This window comes from Phaenicophaeus curvirostris, chromosome 6 (assembly GCF_032191515.1).
Source record: "Phaenicophaeus curvirostris isolate KB17595 chromosome 6, BPBGC_Pcur_1.0, whole genome shotgun sequence".
NCBI classification, from domain to species: Eukaryota; Metazoa; Chordata; class Aves; order Cuculiformes; family Cuculidae; genus Phaenicophaeus; species Phaenicophaeus curvirostris.
The window spans coordinates 5871231-5891800 of NC_091397.1; the positions used below are offsets into that span (position 1 = coordinate 5871231).

At 43.4% G+C, this 20570-nt stretch overlaps 1 protein-coding gene across 1 annotated transcript; it reads left to right on the forward strand.

Annotated features, from left to right (window-relative positions):
- The first annotated feature begins 10270 nt into the window (after positions 1–10270).
- GORASP1 (golgi reassembly stacking protein 1) lies at positions 10271–20485 on the forward strand. The gene is made up of 9 exons (XM_069859255.1): positions 10271–10387; positions 12124–12204; positions 13220–13423; positions 14417–14503; positions 14861–14991; positions 15527–15668; positions 16272–16416; positions 17528–17683; positions 18368–20485. The coding sequence occupies exons 1-9, from the start codon at positions 10325–10327 to the stop codon at positions 18649–18651; spliced, it is 1293 nt and encodes a 430-aa protein (XP_069715356.1). The 5' UTR covers positions 10271–10324; the 3' UTR covers positions 18652–20485.
- Positions 20486–20570: the final 85 nt, after the last annotated feature.

Consider the following 20570-nt stretch of genomic DNA (forward strand, 5'->3'; position numbering starts at 1 on the left):
GGCACAGCGGTGTTGGGCTGACAGTTGAACTTGATGATTTTAGAGGCCTTTACCAACCTTAATGATTCTAAGACTCTATAAAGTTAGCCCTGGAAGAGAATGAGTTTGTTTACTTTTCCCCAACTACCATGACTCTTGCATTAAATCACAAGTGCTTCAGTACCAAGTTTCTGCTTAAATGCTTAGACAAAGAGTGCTTCTGCAATTAATGAAGTACTTTTGTTTAGGAAGTGAATGAATTAAACTGCCAACAGTATATGTTGCTGAAAATCTGCCAAATGAAATTCCTTTCTGGGACACAGATGCTTACATTTCTCCAAAATTCTACATTAAATGTCAAAGTTAATGTTCTTACTCCCACCCTGAAATCCTAGCAAAACCACTAGCCCTGCTAAATGCACAATGCTCCCTTTGTGAAACAAAGGGGAAGAGAATAGATATGTCATGCCAGATGCTAACTCTGTTGTTTAACACAATTCACAGATCTACACCTGTACTACGGTGATGGTGACAAATGAAACACTGATGAGAGGTATTAGCATTTCCTTTCACAGTCTGGAATTCCTTTGAGCAATTGACAAGGATGATTTTTAATTAGAGTAGCAGACAGTATTAGGGTATTGGCTCGTGTGCTTTTCAGTTAGGGGTGCTTACACAGCTCAAAACTGATGATGGGCAAGCTCCATCAGCTGTGCCACTGGTAAAGTTTCAGATACTGCTGAGCTGCTCCAACAGCTTGTTGCTACAAAAAAAAGAAAGTGACTTGTTATCACTTTGCTCCTGGCAAGAAGGCCCTCACTTGCCTTGGGATCTGGAACTTTTCCTCTTACATAGTAAAATGATTTATATTTATGATTTATTAAATTGTGAAATGATATATTCATATTTTTGCTGGTTCTGACTCTGTCATTTTAAGAAGCTGTATCAGCAGGTACAGGATCGGATGATTTTCAGAGGCAAGAAGCAAGGCAGGAGGAAGAGCAGGACCTTGGGATTTCAGCAGAGCGCTGAACCTGTACCCTCTAGTTGGATAACAATGTTTGGAAGTAAAAACCCTGCATGTCTACATGATAAACATTTAATTAAGCTTTTAATTCAGTGCTGCAGGGACAGTCCAAAGACTTATGCAATATACTCTGTCTTGTGTCTTCACATATGTAATGCATTCCAGTCTTTTATTCCCATGGAGACCTACTCTGAGCAGTCAAGTCATAAAGAAATCCCTAAATGTTTAAGCTGAACGGATTCTAGTTACAAACAAATTGCGTTTGTGTATTCTGCATTATGCGGTAAAAGGGAAAAAACCAATCTTCTTGCTATCAGATTGATTATATAGTCCAAATTCGTTTTCTTAATTGTATTTTGATAGATTACTTAATACATATTAGATGTGAAAACTCATAATTACAACCTGTCATTTCAAAACTAAATGCCAAAAAGATCTAAAGCCAAAAGTAGACTAAGAACTACCTGGACTCATATACATAGCTGGGAAATTGGTAAAAACTAATTGGTATCTGCAGTGGATATAATCAACATACTTTTCTAGAGTACCCTGTTTCACTATACACATTGCTTTCTCCATCTTCATGCTCCAGTACTTTTGAAAGAAGCCTCGATCTATAAGAAGTTTGTATTTTTACCAATTCTAGCTTATAAGCAAATCTGAAAGAGTAGTTTCATTTCTGTGCACCTGAAGAAATAACATTTAACAAATTGAGCCTTAAAGCAGTCACATAAACTGCACAGAGGTTCTTCAGCACTGCTGTGAAAATCCCAAATCCACAAATATTCCTTTGATTGCTTTTCCAGCAGTAGAGTCCTTTGCAGTAGTTATATTCAGGTTCCAAAAACAATCATGTTCTTTCACCACTTCCCTCTCCCTGCTGGCCACGCTTCTTTTGATGCAGCCCAGGACACGTTTGGCCTTCTGGGCTGTGAGCATGCATTGGTGGCTCATGTTGAGCTTCTCATCAACCAGCACCCGAAGTCCTTCTCCGCAGGGACACTCTCAATCACATCATCCCCCAGCCTGTATTGAAACCGCAGATCCCTTTGACCCAGGTACAGGACCTTGCACTTGACCTTGTTGAACCTCATGAGATTCACTTCTGTTTTCTGAACATGAGATCTGCCATCAGCTAGGAGACAAAAATTTGTAAAAACAGAAGGAGATGCACAAGTAACAAGCCCTACGTGTGAACTGGCAGTAACTAATATTCCAAATTTAGTTGTTTTAGATGTTATCAGAATACATAATAAAAGAATTAATAACTACCATATCAAAAAAGCATGATGGACATTTCCACTTCCTAGGAAGAGTGAGGTCCAAACCCATTGTTAGGTGTCACACTGCAGTGAATGGATCAATGTCACCACTTTGGCTTACAGTTACCCACAAAAAGGCAAACATTTCATAAATTTTCATATGTGCATATAGACTGAATATTTTTTGTGTGTCAAGACTGCATTTGGGGGTTACAGGTCTCCAATTTTCATCATTCTATTACTTCACTCCTTTTCCATGACTTTTCTGGAAAAAAAATAAGCGATGCCAACCTATCATGCCAGCAATTTCATTATTAGTACACTCATGTAAAAATAGGGTGCAGGCTGAAAAAGCAGTTATTGGATCCTGACAATCAGTCATCCAAATTAAAATGAGCTACATTCAGTATTATCCGAGAAAATAAGAAGTAATTAAAATGAAGTATTTCAATAACAGTTTTAATAAGCATCAAGAGCTTCTTATTCTCTCTCTAGTGAGTTCTTTCATGGAAGACAGAAACAGAGTGGATCAATTTTTTTCAATGCAATTTCAATCTATTCTTATAATTACACCAAGGATAGATTTCCCCATTAGCACAACTATTGCAATATCCAAGTAACTATGAATAATCAGCAAAGAATACTGATTTTTCTGTGCATCATTAATTATCTGAAGTGTCGAGACTAACATTATTTCTATTATGAATAAACAATTAGAGGAAACATGGAGAAAATCAAATACAAATAATAAGATGGGCACTTTTCAGTGTAATCCTGGAAAATGGTAATAGCAATTCTATTGAAATGAAGCTGCATGTGCTTGTTAGACATTAAAACTTGTAATGCATCGCATATCATTAAATATCAGTCAAAGCGTAGATGGAATTCATATCTAATTCAATGCTATTTTCTGCCAGTTAATGGACCTGAGAATCAAGCGTTCACAAATGTAAATGGGAGATTTTCCAAACCAATACTTTATGGGCTTTAAGAACCAGCTTTTACTGCAAGTGGAAAACCATACCTGAGCAATTTTCTTTTTTGTAAGTGTGACCCGATTTTACATTTGCAATATGATATGCTTTTCTGATGATTTACTATGTCACACATGGATTTTTGAATGTTTTTCAGTTTGATACATTTTATTGTATTTTATTGGATAAATACAAAAAATGGCTGTATTTCCTTTTTCTGTTCATGTTCCTTTTTGGCTCGTATTCTATTCAAATGTCAGAAATATGATTTAGGAATTCACCTATGGTGATTCTATGGTTTTGAAAAATCAGTAAATATTGCCTTTTCTGTATTTTTGAGGACAAGATACTAACAAAACCAATTTCTCTCATTTACCTTGTATACAGGTATTATAAATGAGATGTTGACTGAGACTTAAAATTACTTTCTTCACTATCTGTTAGAGTATATGTTAATATGCTTTTATAGCTTTCAGTATCTTGTATATAGTCTTTCTGATTCAAAGTGCTGGACATTAATCAATGCTACCAGTGTCTTCTGAGAAGAAAGTGATGCTGGTTGCTCTGAAGGGACACATTTCAGAGCTCTCTGTTGTGTTTCAAGGGCCTGAAGCAATAATGAAGAGTATGAGAGAGTCATGAAAATGAAGTAACAACTGCAACAATTCCTGACAATTTTTCATCACAGTACCTGTGTTTGTGTGTTGTTTGGGCATCCCCAGGAGAAATGTGCCTTTAAAGCACCTTTTCTTGGTCTGAAACAGAGAAACCAATTCAACTCTCATGCCACCAGATTTGCGTCCGTCAAGCCAGTTGGTATTTTATGGGAGAGCCATTCACTTCTGAAGCTTTGAAGTAACTTAATCCAAACTCTATTCAAGTTATTTCAGTTCACTGATGACTGCATTACTGCTCGACTGCTATCAGCGCAGTCAGCCTACTCCTTCGTCAAACAGTACGACTTAAATGCTGGAACACTTCCAAGAGCTCTGTTTGTACAGTAAATACTTTTGCCTACCATACTGAGCAGTTGTGATAGCATTGGTACAGTAACGGAGACAACAGACTAAATTGCTTAGTCTGTGCAAGTCTCAGTAATAGGAAAAATACGACCATTAAACACATTATGCTACCTGGCTACAATAAATTTAGTTGCAGTCTAGAGCTTTGGAAACTTTCTTTACCAGTGAACATCACTCTGTTATTTATATTAAATGAAAATCCTCTCTTGTGAATACAAGAGGGAGCTTGAAACATGCTAGTACAACAAAATCCACAAAGCTGGATACAACAGAACCTTTGCCTCTGCCTGGCTATTTTTATGTCTAGAAATATCATTATTTATGCTTCTCCAGACTTGTATAATTTAATTCAATTCTTTACAAGTTCTGAAGAGGTGATACTGTTAGTTTTTTTTACGTATTAGGTATATACGGAAATGCTGTCTTATCACTGTTATGGAGACAACTGCTTCCAGAATTACTGGTCATGAGCATCCTCCCCATGTCGTCAAAGTATAAATAAATATGATTGAAGATCTTGGTAGATTCATCAACATGTGCTAGTTAAGTGGAGAATCTTGTCAGATACATAAATATTCTGGACTAAATCGTGTTGCACACACATTGACAACTAGAGTCCTTGGAGATCCCCCAAAGTATCTGAAGTGAAGACTGGCCTCCCCATTCCCTTGGGGGCTGCGTTTAAGGTGAGGCTTTACCACTAGCTGCAGCAGAGTAGCAGCTATTGTCTGCGCTCAGTTTTGGATTCTGGCACTGATCTGGATGCATTGCCTTGGCCATTTAGAAGAGGAAAGCACTCAGGATCCAACAGGCTAGGCTAACACAAATTACAGCAGCTGCCCAGTGCAGGTAAGTAAACCAACCTCTAGCTGGTATGGTTAAAAGAGTCTACAAGGCTGTTGACCTGATATAAGGTAGGTTTGCACTTTAGGTGAGCTGAACAATTCTCCGCAGTCTAGTCCTAAAAGGAACGGAGGGACCCATCTGCAGACCGGACCCGCTCCACAGAGAGGTCTGCTGCTTGCCAGGTGCATCAGGGAAGGAGGTAGCTAGAAAACTTCCTTCCCTGGTTCACGAGACGGACTACTATCCTTTGATAGTAGTCCAAACTGGTAATGATGACCTAACAAACAAAAAGGCCAAAGCCATCAAGAATGGCTTCAGGGCAATTGGGAAAGTGATGGAGGGCTCTGGGGCACAAGTAGTATTCTGCTCCATCCCAATGCTAAATAGAGAGGAGGGGGAAGCCAGGAGGAAGAATTCGATTAATACCTGGCTCCGAGCCTGGTGCGAGGAGAGGGGCTTTGGTTTTTTTGATCATGGGGGGGCTCATGCACCCCCAGGCTTTCTCGCTAAGGGCGGGACACATGGGTCTCCTAGGGGGGCTAAAGCCCTTGCCAGAAACCTAGCCAAGCTCATAAATCGAGCTTTAAACTAGATGTGAAGGGGGAGGGGGTTGAGCCCAGGCTAGACAGGAATGAGCCTGGATGTGGGGAATTGGTGATTGGGAGAGGGTGCGCGGGCGAGGACCACCAGTACCTCACCGCACAAAAAGTGGGGGAGAACACACCTCGGGGTGTTAAGGGAGATGCAGGCACTCTGGTGTCAACTGATCCAGTTACCAGGCAGTTGGGAACGAACCCTGTTCCCTCTAGGAGGGCTGAAGGCTCGGCAGCTCAGCTGAAGTGCATTTACACCAATGCACGCAGCATGGGAAATAAGAAGGAAGAGCTGGAAGCTGTCGTAGGGCAAGGGGCCTATGATGTTGTTGCCATCACGGAAACGTGGTGGGACGACTCATATAACTGGAGTACGACTATGGTGGGGTATAAGCTTTTCAGGCGGGACAGGAAGGGTAGGAGAGGAGGTGGGGTAGCCCTCTTTGTAAGGGAGGACTTGGACATCACTGAGATGGATTGTGGAGATGAGGAGGTTGAGTGCCTGTGGGTCAAAATCAGAGGAGCCCACCAGAAGGTAGATTTTGTGATGGGAGTCTGTTACAGACCACCCAACCAAGGAGAAGCAGCTGATGAGCTCTTCTATAAACAGCTGGGGTTAATCTCTAGATCGATGCCTCTCGTTCTGGTGGGAGACTTCAATCTGCCTGATATCTGCTGGGTGTACAACACAGCAGAAAGGAAGCAGTCTAGGAGGTTCCTGGAGTGCGTGGGAGACAACTTCCTTGCACAGTTGGTGAATGAACCAACCAGGGAAGGTGCCCTCCTGGACCTCCTGTTGGTGAACAGAGAAGGCCTTGTAGGGGATGTGGCGGTAGGTGGACGCCTAGGACTAAGCGACCATGAGATTATAAAATTTTCTGTTCTAGGTGAAGTGAAGAGGGTGGTTAGCAAGACGGTAACATTAAATTTCCAGAGGGCTGACTTTGATCTCTTCAGCAGGCTGGTTGGTGAAGTCTCATGGGAGACAGTACTCAAGGGCAAGGGAGCCCAGGAGGGCTGGGAGCTCTTCAAAGGGGTGGTCCTAGCAGCTCAGGAGAAAGCCATCCCCGTGGTCCGGAAAAAAAGCCGGCAGGGGAGAAAGCCAGCTTGGTTGAATAGAGAGATCTTGAGGGATATCAAGAAGAAAAGAAATGTTTATGGCCTCTGGAAGAAGGGACAGGCCTCTTGGGTGGACTACAGGAGGGAAGTGAGATTGTGTAGGGAAAAAATCAGAAGGGCTAAGGCTCAGCTAGAAATTGGATTGGCCAAGTCAGTGAAAGATAACAAAAAATCCTTCTACAAATATATAAATAATAAAAGGAGGACTAGGGAGACCATACAGTCCCTATTGGACACAGAAGGGACAACAGTAACAGGGGATGAGGAAAAGGCTGAGGTACTTAATGCCTTCTTTGCCTCAGTCTTTAGTCGTAAGGAGGGTCGTTCCGCCTGTGTACAAACCCAGGAGCTAGAGGAGCAAAATGAGGCTCCCATGATCCAAGAGGAGGTGGTCAGAGCCTTGCTAGCCCGACTGGACAGTCACAAGTCTATGGGGCCGGACGGGATTCACCCTAGGGTACTGAAGGAGCTGGCGGATGTGCTGGCCAAACCCCTTTCCATCATCTTCCAACAGTCCTGGAAGACTGGGGAAGTCCCACTGGACTGGAGGCTGGCTGATGTTGTGCCCATCTACAAAAAGGGCCGCAGGGAGGACCCAGGAAACTACAGGCCTGTCAGTCTGACCTCAGTGCCAGGGAAAGTCATGGAACAGGTGATCTTGAGTGCTATCATGAAGCACATGCAAGAGAACCGGGTGATCAGGCCCAGTCAACATGGGTTCACAAAAGGCAGGTCTTGCCAGACTAACCTGATCGCCTTCTATGACAAAGTGACCCGGCTACTGGATGAGGGAAAGGCTGTGGATGTGGTCTTCCTGGACTTCAGCAAAGCCTTTGACACAGTTTCTCACAGCGTTCTGCTTGAGAAACTGTCAGCCTCTGGGCTGGACAGGCGCACACTCTCCTGGGTGGAAAACTGGTTGGATGGCCGGGCCCAGAGAGTGGTGGTAAATGGTGTGAAATCCAGCTGGAGGCCAGTGACAAGTGGGGTTCCCCAGGGCTCAGTGCTGGGTCCAGCCCTGTTCAATGTCTTCATCAATGACCTGGATGAAGGCATCGAATGCACCCTTAGCAAGTTTGCGGATGACACTAAGCTGGGTGGAAGTGTCGATCTGCTGGAGGGTCGGGAGGCTCTGCAAAGGGATCTGAACAGGCTGGACCGCTGGGCAGAGTCCAATGGCATGAAGTTTAACAAGGCCAAATGCCGGGTCCTGCACTTGGGGCACAACAACCCTATGCAGTGCTACAGACTGGGAGAAGTCTGTCTAGAAAGCTGCCTGGAGGAGAGGGACCTGGGGGTGTTGGTTGACAGCCGACTGAATATGAGCCAGCAGTGTGCCCAGGTGGCCAAGAAGGCCAATGGCATCTTGGCTTGTATCAGAAACGGCGTGACCAGCAGGTCCAGGGAGGTTATCCTCCCTCTGTACTCGGCACTGGTGAGACCGCTCCTCGAATACTGTGTTCAGTTCTGGGCCCCTCACCACAAGAAGGATGTTGAGGCTCTGGAGAGAGTACAGAGAAGAGCAACAAAGCTGGTGAAAGGGCTGGAGAACAGGCCTTATGAGGAGCGGCTGAGAGAGCTGGGGTTGTTTAGCCTGGAGAAGAGGAGGCTGAGGGGTGACCTCATTGCTCTCTACAACTACCTGAAAGGACGTTGTAGAGAGGAGGGTGCTGGCCTCTTCTCCCAAGTGACAGGGGACAGGACAAGAGGGAATGGCCTCAAGCTCCGACAGGGGAGGTTTAGGCTAGACGTTAGGAAAAAATTCTTTACAGAAAGGGTCATTGGGCACTGGAACAGGCTGCCCAGGGAGGTGGTTGAGTCACCTTCCCTGGAGGTGTTTAAGGCACGGGTGGACGAGGTGCTGAGGGATATGGTTTAGTGTTTGGTAGGAACGGTTGGACTCGGTGATCCGGTGGGTCTCTTCCAACCTGGTTATTCTGTGATTCTGTGATTCTGTGACTTCCATTGATTACAATGACTTGGACACCAAAAGTTGGTGGATAAGGAAAGAGTAACTGACACCTGGAGAACCTTCCCCATGGGGACAGGCTGAAAGAGTTGGGCTTGTTCAGCCTGGAGAAGAGAAGACTCCGAGGAGATCTTACAGCGACCTCCCAGTACCTGAAAGGAGCCTACAAGAAAGCTGGAGAGGGACTATTCATAGAAACTTGTGGTGATACAGGTGCACACTCTCCTGGGTGGAAAACTGGTTGGATGGCCGGGCCCAGAGAGTGGTGGGAAATGGTGTGAAATCCAGCTGGAGGCCAGTGACAAGTGGGGTTCCTCAGGGCTCAGTGCTGGGTCCAGCCCTGTTCAATGTCTTTATCAATGACCTGGATGAAGGCACCGAGTGCTCCGTTAGCAAGTTTGCGGACGACATTAAGCTGGGTGGAAGTGTGGATCTGCTGGAGGGTAGGGAGGCTCTGCAAAGGGATCTGAACAGGCTGGACCACTGGGCAGAGTCCAACGGCATGAGGTTCAACAAGGCCAAATGCCGGGTCCTTCACTTGGGGCACAACAACCCTGTGCAGCTACAGACTAGGAGAAGTCTGTCTAGAAAGCTGCCTGGAGGAGAGGGACCTGGGGGTGTTGGTTGACAGCGACTGAACATGAGCCAGCAGTGGCCCAGGTGGCCAAGAAGGCCAATGGCATCTTGGCTTGGATCAGAAACGGCGTGACCAGCAGGGCCAGGGAGGTTATTCTCCCTCTGTACTCGGCACTGGTGAGACCGCTCCTCGAATCCTGTGTTCAGTTCTGGGCCCCTCACCACAAGAAGGATGTTGAGGCTCTGGAGCGAGTCCAGAGAAGAGCAACAAAGCTGGTGAGGGGGCTGGAGAACAGGCCTTATGAGGAGCGGCTGAGAGAGCTGGGGGTGTTTAGCCTGGAGAAGAGGAGGCTGAGGGGAGACCTCATTGCTCCCTACAACTACCTGAAAAGAGGTTGTGGAGAGGAGGGAGCTGGGCTCTTCTCCCAAGTGACAGGGGACAGGACAAGAGGGAATGGCCTCAGGCTCCGCCAGGGGAGGTTTAGGCTGGACATTAGGAAAAAATTTTTCGTGGAAAGGGTCATTGGGCACTGGAACAGGCTGCCCAGGGAGGTGGTTGAGTCACCTTCCCTGGAGGTGTTTAAGGCACGGGTGGATGAGGTGCTAAGGGGCATGGTTTAGTGTTTGATAGGAATGGTTGGACTCGATGATCCGGTGGGTCTCTTCCAACCTGGTTATTCTGTAATTCTATGATTCTATGATAGGACAAGAGGGCTGGGGCTGGGCGGGGCCTAGGCTGGTGCTCCCCCCGCCCCCCCGCGCTCCTCCCGCCCCCGTTCGCTGGCAGCGCCCCGGCGTCACGCGGCAGGCAGCGCCAGTCGAGCCGAGCTCCCGATCCCCTCGGCCGCGCGTGGGCGCTGCGCTCGGCGTTCGCTCGCTCAGGCCTGAGCGCGGTGCCTGGCGCGGTTGCCGCCTGAGCCGCCGGTCCCGTCCCGTCCCGTGGCGGCGGCGGCGGGGATGGGGCTGGGCTCCAGCTCCCCGGGCCCCGACGGCGGCGCCGAGGGCTTCCACGTACACGGGGTGAGGTTCTGAAGGGCCGAGGGGTCCCGCCGGGCCGGCAGGGAGGGCGCGGGGCTCGGTGCTGGCGGCTCCTCCGGGGGAGGCCTGGCCCCCGCCTCGGGCGGGGAGGCTTCGCCTGGGGCCGCCGGGAGAGCCGCCTGTGCCTCCTCACGGCTGTGAGCTGGAAGGGACTAGGCTTCAGGAAGAAATTCATCCCTCTGAGGGTGGGGAGGCGCTGGCACAGGTTGTCCAGAGAAGTGTTGGCTGCCCCTTCCCTGGAGGTGCCCGAGGCCAGGTGGGATGAGGCTTTAAGCAGCCTGATGCGGTGGGAGGTGTCCCTGCCCTTGGCAGGGTTTGGAACTGCATGGTCTCTACGGTCCCTTCCACCCCAAACCGTTCTTTGATTCTGTATAGTGTAATTTTGAAAGGCAAGTACTGCAGGCTTTATCTACAGCTTCCAGCTCCCTGTAGGAAGCTTTGTGGCTTTTAAGACATCTGGGCAACACTGTCACAAGCTCTGTAAGAACCTCCACGCACTTATTTTTGTTTACATTTTTATCCTTGACATTGTGTTAGATGATAGGTTTTTGTTAGGCTTCTTGCGCGTTATATGGAATTGGTATGTAGGGTAAACTTTCTTAACCTTTAGTTCGGTTCTGTGTAAACTGGCTTTTGATGCAGTTTAGGAGGGTGGTTTTTTTTGCTTTAAAAGCTTCTGAAGTGACTGTGTACTGCTTCTTTATGTTTTAGACCATGTATAGACAGTCATACCAGTGAAGGCCCCATTAATGCTGCAATTTCATTTTAAAAAAAATAGTAAAACATAGCAATTTGGTAACATAAGACCAAATATAAGATGAAGTAGTTGTAACTTTGCTAGCAGTTAACTTTTCAGTTTAGGTGATGCATTGGCTCTAACTCAGAGCTTAAATTGTGGGGTGGCTTTCAGGAGTCAAGTGTATTGCAGTTTACAGGCTATACTGCTGAGTTCTCAGAAATTAAAGTTACATCAGCGTGAACTGTTAGTGCATTTGCAATGGTTCCCTCAGTCTTACGTTGCTTTGTTAGTGGACCTTGAGGTGGGCATAGTCTCATACACTCTGTGTGTATCATGCCTGTGTGATTTCTAATTGGATTTTTACTGGTGTGAATGCATTTTAATAGCTATTCTCTTTAATTCTTTATTACATCTGTTCTATGATAATGTGCTTATAATGAAATTGAGATGTTGCAACTCTTATTTCCTATGTATCTTCTACAGTCTTCTAACTTGTGGTTAGATGCATTTGTATCATGCTCTCTTAAGCGTTCCTGATCTAAAGTGCTGCCAGTTGTGGAAATCTAACTGTAAATTCTGTTGATATAAAAAAAAAAAACCTGCTGTGGTCTAACTGGGGACTCTCATTGTGCTCAGGCTCTCAGTAGCACGGAAAAAAATTCTGAAGTCACACTTGGAAAACCAGGCCTTTTTCCAAATATTTAATACTTTACTGCTGTGGACTCCGCATCACAATACTCGTGTCTTTTATGGGGTTCAATACCTGTTTTTCACACCTTAATTAGGACACCAGTTGTTGATATTTCTCTAAAACCAAGTTCACAGTTGTGGAGTGCTTCTTGAGCTTTGCCATTTGGCACCTCATCTCTGTTTCAACTCATTTACTCAAGTAAATATTGAATCAAGTGTAAAGATTAACATGGTCACTTAATGTAACTAGAGAGCAAAGTGTAATACAAATAAAATGTATGTTTTGCAGGTTCAAGAAAACTCCCCAGCCCAACAAGGAGGACTGGAACCTTTCTTTGATTTCATCATCGCGATAGGACACACCAGGCTTGTAAGCCTCAAATGATTTTATTTTTACCTCTGCATGAAATATGGGTGTTTTAGTATTAAAACATAGAAGCCAAAGCTGTCACAGTAAAGAAAACTTTTCCTATTGTACGTTGTATATGGCTTTAACAAGATCAAGTAAACTTGGTGGTGTTCACAGTCTCCTCTCTGGCTGGATCCAAACTTGAAGAACATCTTATTTATGTCTTTAGTCGCCTTAACTTCTTAACAGGTTAACACAATGTTTATCTTATTACTGATTCATGCATGTTTTCTGCCAAAGTGAATATTGAACGGGTGAGTCAATGGTAAGAGCTCAACATTTGGTTAAACAAACTTACTTCAACACTTGATAAAACATGAAAAAGAATCATGGCCTGTCTGCTTATACTTCAGGCTGGGAACAGGGTTCCTGCAGGGAGAGTTGTGAAACAAAAGCTGAGTTTTGGGTTGGTTTTTTTTCTTTGTTAAAGAGTCTCACACTTTGGCTGTATGTCCTAGCAACATACAATCTGAACTCATTATGTTTGTCTTGCTTTTATTAGTGGAGTATTCTGCCTGGAAATTATTCTTACAACAGTGGAAGGTCACAGTCAGTCTTTTAATGTGACCAAAACCAATTATGGTTCTCTAAGCTGCTCGCAAATAAGTTGTCCTTTCAAACTCAATTTGCAATGACTTTGAAGGAGTATTGAGTAAGGGCTGGGATCAGAGACATGAAGTAAAATGTTGCTGCTTATTGTTACGACCACACAGTTGATATCTAATATTCTTGATGTTATGGAGAATAGGAACATAAGTGACAAAATTGAGTAACAGTGGTCACTTGTATAAAGGGACACAAGCTGACAGTACTGACTTCTTTCTAATAAAAGAAAATTGAACTGCTGGTGAAACATGGAGCCTAAACTTTGACAGTTTTGGTTCTTTGTATTCAAATTCCACGATAGACATGATGTCTATGTTACAGGTGCAACTAGAAATAATGTTAATCATATCTCTCTCTCTGTGCTCTACAGAATAAAGAAAACAATATGTTGAAAGATCTGCTGAAGGCAAATGCTGAAAAAGCAGTAAAGCTGGAGGTATATAACATCAAAACAATGAAAATAAGAGAGGTGGAGGTGGTCCCCAGTAACATGTGGGGAGGACAAGGTCTTCTTGGAGCTAGCGTGAGGTTCTGCAGTTTCCAGGGAGCCAGCGAACACGTGTGGCATGTTTTGGTGAGATGGAATTCTTCAGTGGCTTGTTAGTGTTCATACAACCCTGGTTTAGAATGTAATGTATAGACGTAACTTAAGTAGAAGTACAATGCTGAAATCACACAGAAGAAGGGAACGCAGTCTTGAAAGTTTGTCTGAGCTGTTTGAATAGAGACAAATACTGGGTGACTTAATGTTGCCTGTGACTGTGAAGAAAAGTAACTCCATCCTGACCTGACTAAATAGTTTGTGATGGGGAGAAGGTTTCTTTCACAGAATCATAGAATCATTGGGTTTGGAAAAGACCTCTAAGATCATTCAGTCCAACCATCAGCCCAGCACCACCGTGCCTGCTAAACCATCTTCCAAAGTGCCACGCCTGCACATTTTTTTGAACATCTCCAGGGATGGTGGCTCCACCACTTCCCTGTGCAGCCTGTTCCAATGTTTTTCTTTACCCTAAAGAATCAGTGGTAAAAGAAAAAAGATTCTGGCTTGATAGGTGTCTCTGTGTTGGCTAAACTTCATCAAAGTAGAACTTGCAAAAAATGTCAAAAAGTTATTTTAAAATTAAGAGGGAGAGCTGAAAGAGTAGAACAGCCTAGGAAAGACTGACATAACCTTTTGCTATGTTTTTGGTTGTTTAAGTAAATGGCAGCTTCTCAACATCTTCAGAGTATCTCCTTTCAAACTGGTAGTATCTTGGTCTTATTCAGCATGTTTAACTATATGTTCAAGACCAGGTTGGATGAGGTTTTGAGCAACCTGATCCAGTGGGAGGTGTCCCTGCCCATGGCAGGGGAATTGAACTAGGTGATCCTTAAGGTCCCTTCCAACCCAAACCGTTCTATGATTGTATGTCACACCCAGTTGTAGACTGTTCAGGAAGTTCTGGTTTATCCCATAAACAAAATGTTATTTCCTTCTGTTCTTTTTGGAGTTAGATTTCCTTCTTTGCACTTGGGGTAGTTTATCCTGCTGCGAGTGCAGATGACACTTATTATTCTTTCCCAGGATGTTGAACCCGCGTCTCCTGCAGCTCTGGCTGGTCTCCAGCCGTACACTGACTACATCGTTGGATCTGATCAGATCCTTCAAGAGGTAGGGCGCGTGTTTCTTCAAGTAGTGACTGTCCTCATGCCTGCCAAGTGTATGTTGTAGGGTTTGTGTTTCATATAAATCTGATTGTATGTACATAAAACGTTTGGAGATAGTTTTTTGGGATGTTGGGAGGTTGATCTTTAAAATGGATGTTTTATGGTCAAGGCAAACATCTTTTTTAATCTGACAGTAAAAAAGTTACTAAACAGCTGCTGAAGTTCCCTAAGTGCTTTTTAATCTTTCTTTGGTGTTTTAATATCTAATATTGAAGTAAATAACTGTGTAAAATGCTAACTTGCTTCCAGCTTCTTGTCTTACATGTTTGAGTTTAATAACTACTACTTTCTTTTTTCTTAGTCAGAGGATTTCTTCTCACTGATTGAGTCCCATGAGGGGAAGCCACTGAAGCTGATGGTTTATAACACTGAAGCAGATTCCATTCGAGAGGTAGTTGTGACTCCCAATGGAGCTTGGGGTGGAGAAGGAAGGTACTGATCTCCGGACAGTCACTGGCTGATGACAGGTTATATACTCACCATAAATGAGCTTCTGTTCAGAGTATTATTATTATTATTGATTATTGTTATCAAGTTAAGTCTTGTTTTCTTGCACTTGTCACACAAAGTCATCCATTTTTCCATTAAAAAAATAGCTTACAACCTAGGAATTAGGCATGTTCTGGCTGTAATCCTGTTCAAGTTGAAACTAATGGCAAAAATCTGTGTGACTTCCCTGGCAGCAGATTCACTAGATATGTTCTCACAGTTAAATGTTCAGTTAAAAAAAAGAAGAAAATTCAAATTAGGTCAGATTATATATTTAGTAAAGATAATGCTATCTATGTTTAAGTGTCAGTAGCAGAGTGCTTCTTGAGTACTAAAAGTGAGTGAAATGATTCTTGCAGGTAGGTGTTTCTTGCCATAGATCAAAGACTCAAGTCTTCTTGCTTTAAAGAGTCAGAACACTTACTAGCTGTGTTAAGAACACCTTTTTTTCAAGTTTTGTTTTACTTCTCTTGTACAGTTTAGGGTGTGGTATTGGGTATGGCTATTTGCACAGAATTCCAACACAGTCTGCAGTAGCGAAGAAAAAGCAAGAAAGCAAACCACCTTCACCCTTACCAGAGGCTGGAACTCCTGTCCCATCTACTAATGGTTACACAGAGGTAAGAAATCAGTTATGTTCTCTGGAGTTTCACAATATTCTACTTGTTTTGAGTACAGCACACAATTTTGCTTGAACAAAACGGCATTAGGTGAAGGCAATGCAAGAACTGATGATGCTAAGCAGATGACAGGGCAGCATGAGTGAGAAACTCTGCTGAGCTGTATCCTTTTTTTTTTTCCCTCAGACTTTCACCTGGTGTTCTTCCATATTCCTCACTGTATTTGGGTGCAATTCTGTACATTCCAATTATGCTTTCACAAGTGTTGGTTGACACAAATTTTGCCACGTATTTTCTTCATGTCTTGAAGACTTGCATACTACCACCATATCAGTTAATGAGAACCATGTTAGAAGAATGCCCATCTCACTAGGAAATCTATACACCTGCTAGAATTAAGTATGGACTGTTCTAAGAATGAACTGGCTTTAAAAGGTTGCTTTGGAACATATCTTAATCCCCAGTTTGACTATCGGTTTTGGCATCGTACATTCTCTCTGAAATTGTATATGTGAAGCTGAGGCAGAATGCTTTCATAGGAAGGGCACCTTCAGGTGAAGCTTTCAATATCAGAAGATGCTTTTCCTTCTTGTGTTATTCCAGACTCCATTATTGGCACCCACTTCTCAGAGTGATAACGCTGAAATAGTTACGAACTTCGATCGTTCCACAGATCAAGAAGTGAGTGGGTATTCACCCGAAAGCTCACTTTCTCCTCCTCCCCCTCTGCAGAGAGTTATGGATCCAGGTATGTCTTAGGTGCTCTTTCCAGCAATTCTTTAGAGGATATCTAACTAAACAAACTAAACCTCATGAAGCTTAACAAGGGCAAGTGCTGTATTTTGCCCCTGGGATGCAGCAACCCTGGATATACATGTACATGGTAACAAGAGGCTGGAGAGCATCCCTTCAGGAAGGGATTTGGGGGTTCTGGTTGATGGCAAGTTGAACGTGAGCCAGGAGTGCCAGTTGTGTCCTGTGGATCAAGCATGGCATTGCTAGCTGGTCGAGGGAGGCAATTCCCCACTCTACTCCACACTCGTGCAGTCCCACCTTGAGTACTGTGTGCCATTTTGGGTGCCACAGCATAAAAACGATATCAAGCTACTGGATAGTGTCCAGAGGTGCGCCACAACGTTGATGAAGGGTCTAAAGGGGAAGCTGTATGAGGAGTGGCTGAAGTCACTTGATCTGCTCAGCCTGGGGAAGACTAAGACTCAGAGCAGTTTACTGCTTCCTCACAGGGGAAGGAGGAGGAGCAGGCGCTGATCTCCTCTCTGGTGACCAGTTAAAGGACTTGAGGGAATGGCAGGAAGATGTGCCAAAGGAGGTTTAGATTGGTTATTAGGAAAAGGTTCTTCACCTAGAGGGTGGTAGAGCACTGGAACAGCTCCCTGTGGATGCAGTCATGGTGTCCAGCCTGACAATATTCAAGAAGCATTTGGACAACACCTTCAGACACATGGTGTGAATGTTGGGGTTGTCCTGTGCAGGGACAGGACTTGGACTCAATGATCCTTCTGGGTCCCTTCCAGCTTGGGACATTCGGTGATTCTAATATGGCCTTAAAAAGGTTTAAGACTTAAATGCAGAACAATGGACATTGGTAGTTGTTTTAGTTAAAGATTTTGACACCAGTGGACTTCAGAGCTGTAGAATTTGATTGCTGCGAGTACTGACAGAGGTTAACATTCTGCAGAAATCTTTCCACTGATGTCAGCTAATTTTTAGGTTAAATCTCTTTGCATTTAGCGGGGAGGGGACTTCATGGGCTTCAGTCTGGATAGAACATATCTTCTTGAATCAAGAACATTGCTTTATGACTAAAAACAGTACTGTAATTTTGCTTTCTCTTTCAGGATTTCTAGATATGTCTGGTATTTCATTTCCTGAGCTCGCTGACTTAACTAAGGTGTCCAACATGCCTTCATCTGCCTCCTTCAATATGCCAGCAGCAGATACTTTGGTAGGCAGTGAAAAGTTAAGGTCGAACAATGACACTTCTGCTTATTTTGGTAAGTGTGTTCAATAGTTCCTGTAAGCTTCTGACCTAATCTCTGGAATAGCACCAGCTCGTGCGTGCTCAACAGTATAATGGTTTCTGGAACTATGCCAATTTTAAGAAAAAAATAGAAAGTGGATTGGCTGAGATAGAAAAAGTAGCAGAAATCAGGTTCAGAAGTGGACAAAAGTAGGCTTTTTAAATAACATTAGAGAACATGTATCTCTTTCTTTAAAATATTGATGATCCAAACTAAACTGCCATTAAAAGTAGGTATTTCTAAAGTCTAAATGATTTTTTGGGCACCACAGGCTCATCTTCACAGTTGTAAAGTGAAAACAAAATCGCAGTTGTCTTAATAATGATCTATCTGTTTTAGAAAAGAAAGACATCTTGTTATAGATGTGTGTCCCTTTTAAAAGGTGTGGTGGGTAAGAGTTGTAACACAAAGTAAAACTTCTAAGAACAGAGCAGACCAAATGGTTCATGGTCTCTAAAAACCTACTTGCACCATCAGATTTTCTGAATTTGAGGAGAACTGAGTAAACGCAACCCATGGATTTGACAGTTGTGACTCTGGTTATGTGCGTGTATGAGGTATCTCACTCAAGCTGATTTTCTAGATGTATGGTACCAGAAGCACTGTCTTGTTAGCCTGAAAGCTTTTGGATTTTTACAAATTATTTTTATTTCCCAGAAAATGCCACAGGTTTGGACCCTCAAGATGTATCCATGTATTCTGAAGGCTCAGCCAAGAAGCCTGAGGTGGATGACCTCCTGTCTTCAATTCCATCTTTACCTTCTTTTGTTCTTCCTAATGAAATTTCTTCAAAAACAACACTAGGAACTGATTCTGACAACCAAGAAACAAAACTGCTCTTAAACAGTAGTGAGAGTTCATTAGCCACCACTCCGCTGAAACCAGATGACGAAGCAGGATGTGAACAGACAGAAGCAGCTGCTGCACAGGAGCATGAGTGAAATGGATGCTGCTTTTGTTTACAGATTGCCATACGCTGTGATGCTACAGCTTGGAATATTTTACTGATCTTGAAAGAGTTAGTTGTTCTATTTTGTTAGAGTAGACACTATTATAAGAGAAATTGTATGAAATACATATCCTATTGTTTTTGCCAATCATTGTTTGATTGATCTGCTCAAACTTTGAATGCTGTCCAAAATCACCAAATTAATGGAGATATTAATGCAGAAACAAGTTGGAGACTGGTGAAATGTCAACTTTCTGAATTCACATTTGCCTTCAGATGCTTCTGAATGTATTTATGAAGGTGCTCTGCCTGAACAGTGACAATTAATGATGACTTTCTCAGTATGACTGATGGCATTAAAAACAATTATTTATGGGTTTGACTTGCTAGCAAGCTTTTCTAATGGTACCTCACTTTGACAGGCTTTGTACCTTTCATGGCCTTTCCTACCCCAAGATATTCCTACTTCATACTCTGCAAACTGTTATTTTTCTTGTTTTAGAGTCTCTTATCTGTAACAGTTATTCCTATACCTTCTCCACAACTACTTTTGCAGGAAAGGAAGTACCATGTGGTTTGAAGTTGCAGCACAGAGATAGGGTAAGATCACATGGGTGGGTCCTGTCATTCCCTTTAGCTCTTCAGTGGAGCATGGGGTGGTCTCAAAAAGGGTGAGAACCTATGATGATGATTTGGAATAAACTTAAGTCAAAGATAATTTTAAGTCAGGTACGTGTGTTTTCAGGTGATTAAGCTTTTCAGTGCAGTTGACTATGTCTTGGTTTCTGTAGTGACAAAGAGTTTTCCTTTAGTTGTGCTTTTCTATTTAAAAATAGGTAAACAATGATTTGTGTAAGACAAGGGCACCTAACATGTTAGTGCAGCAACAGCTCTTGCTTTGTGTAGGTTTTTTTGTTTTGTTTGCACTTGTCTTCAGATTGCTTCTGAATGTAATAGTAAGCACAAAGGAAACAAGTGGCTGTTTTTATACCCCTCAGGGCAGTGATTTATCATGGAATTTTAAAGTTACTGACTGGGAACAACTTCACTAACTGTACCAGCTCTAGTGTGGTGAAAATCCTTCATCATTTAAGAGAACGGGGTACGAGGCTAGGCAAGCCTTCAAGCTATGAACTAGAAGATGCTTATTTAGCACAGTATTGTCTGACTTCTCTCTCAGTCTCCTGATCTGTCTCTACATTGTTCCTAAGGGAGATTAGAGCGTAAAAGGACTGAGGAGGGTGGAATCTAGTAATGATGCAGGATAAGGAGACTGGGTCACAAGGATTTGCCCGTGACAGCTCAGCTTCAGCAAAAGGGTCTTCAGATGAGTACAGCATTATGTAAAATCTGTCCTTTATCTTCCTTCGTCTGCCTTAAATACCATTTCAACGTGAAATAGAGTAGCTCTGAGCAGGATGGTCAAAACACCTGCTTTAAAGAAGAATGCTTTAAGCCCTGCCTGCAGGTAGCAGAATTAAGAATCTGCTCAATGGTCTGTTAAAATCAAACGTATTTTCTTCCCATATTGCTAAAATAAATTTCTTCCCTAACTGCCTGGTACAAGAGTGAACAGCCAAACACTAAAATGAACAATTTAAGTTATTGGTAAGTGTCTGGTCTCAGATCCTGATGACTGAAGGCATCTAGGTAACATGTTTCATTTTTTTGTTGTGGTTTATGTAGGACTGTTTCTCATCTTGTATTTTTGTCAAAACTGTTTCTAAGTCATGCTGTACCTTAAGCAGCCTTTAGAAACTGGAAAATGGGGAATGTCAACTCACACTAAATTTTAAATGTCACAATAATAAATAGGTTAACTCTCAGGGTGGTCTGTGTCTAGCCTGCTTTGCATTCACTGCCTCTCAGGAGGGGAGGAGGGAATTGGTTTATATTTATAAAGACTCTGTT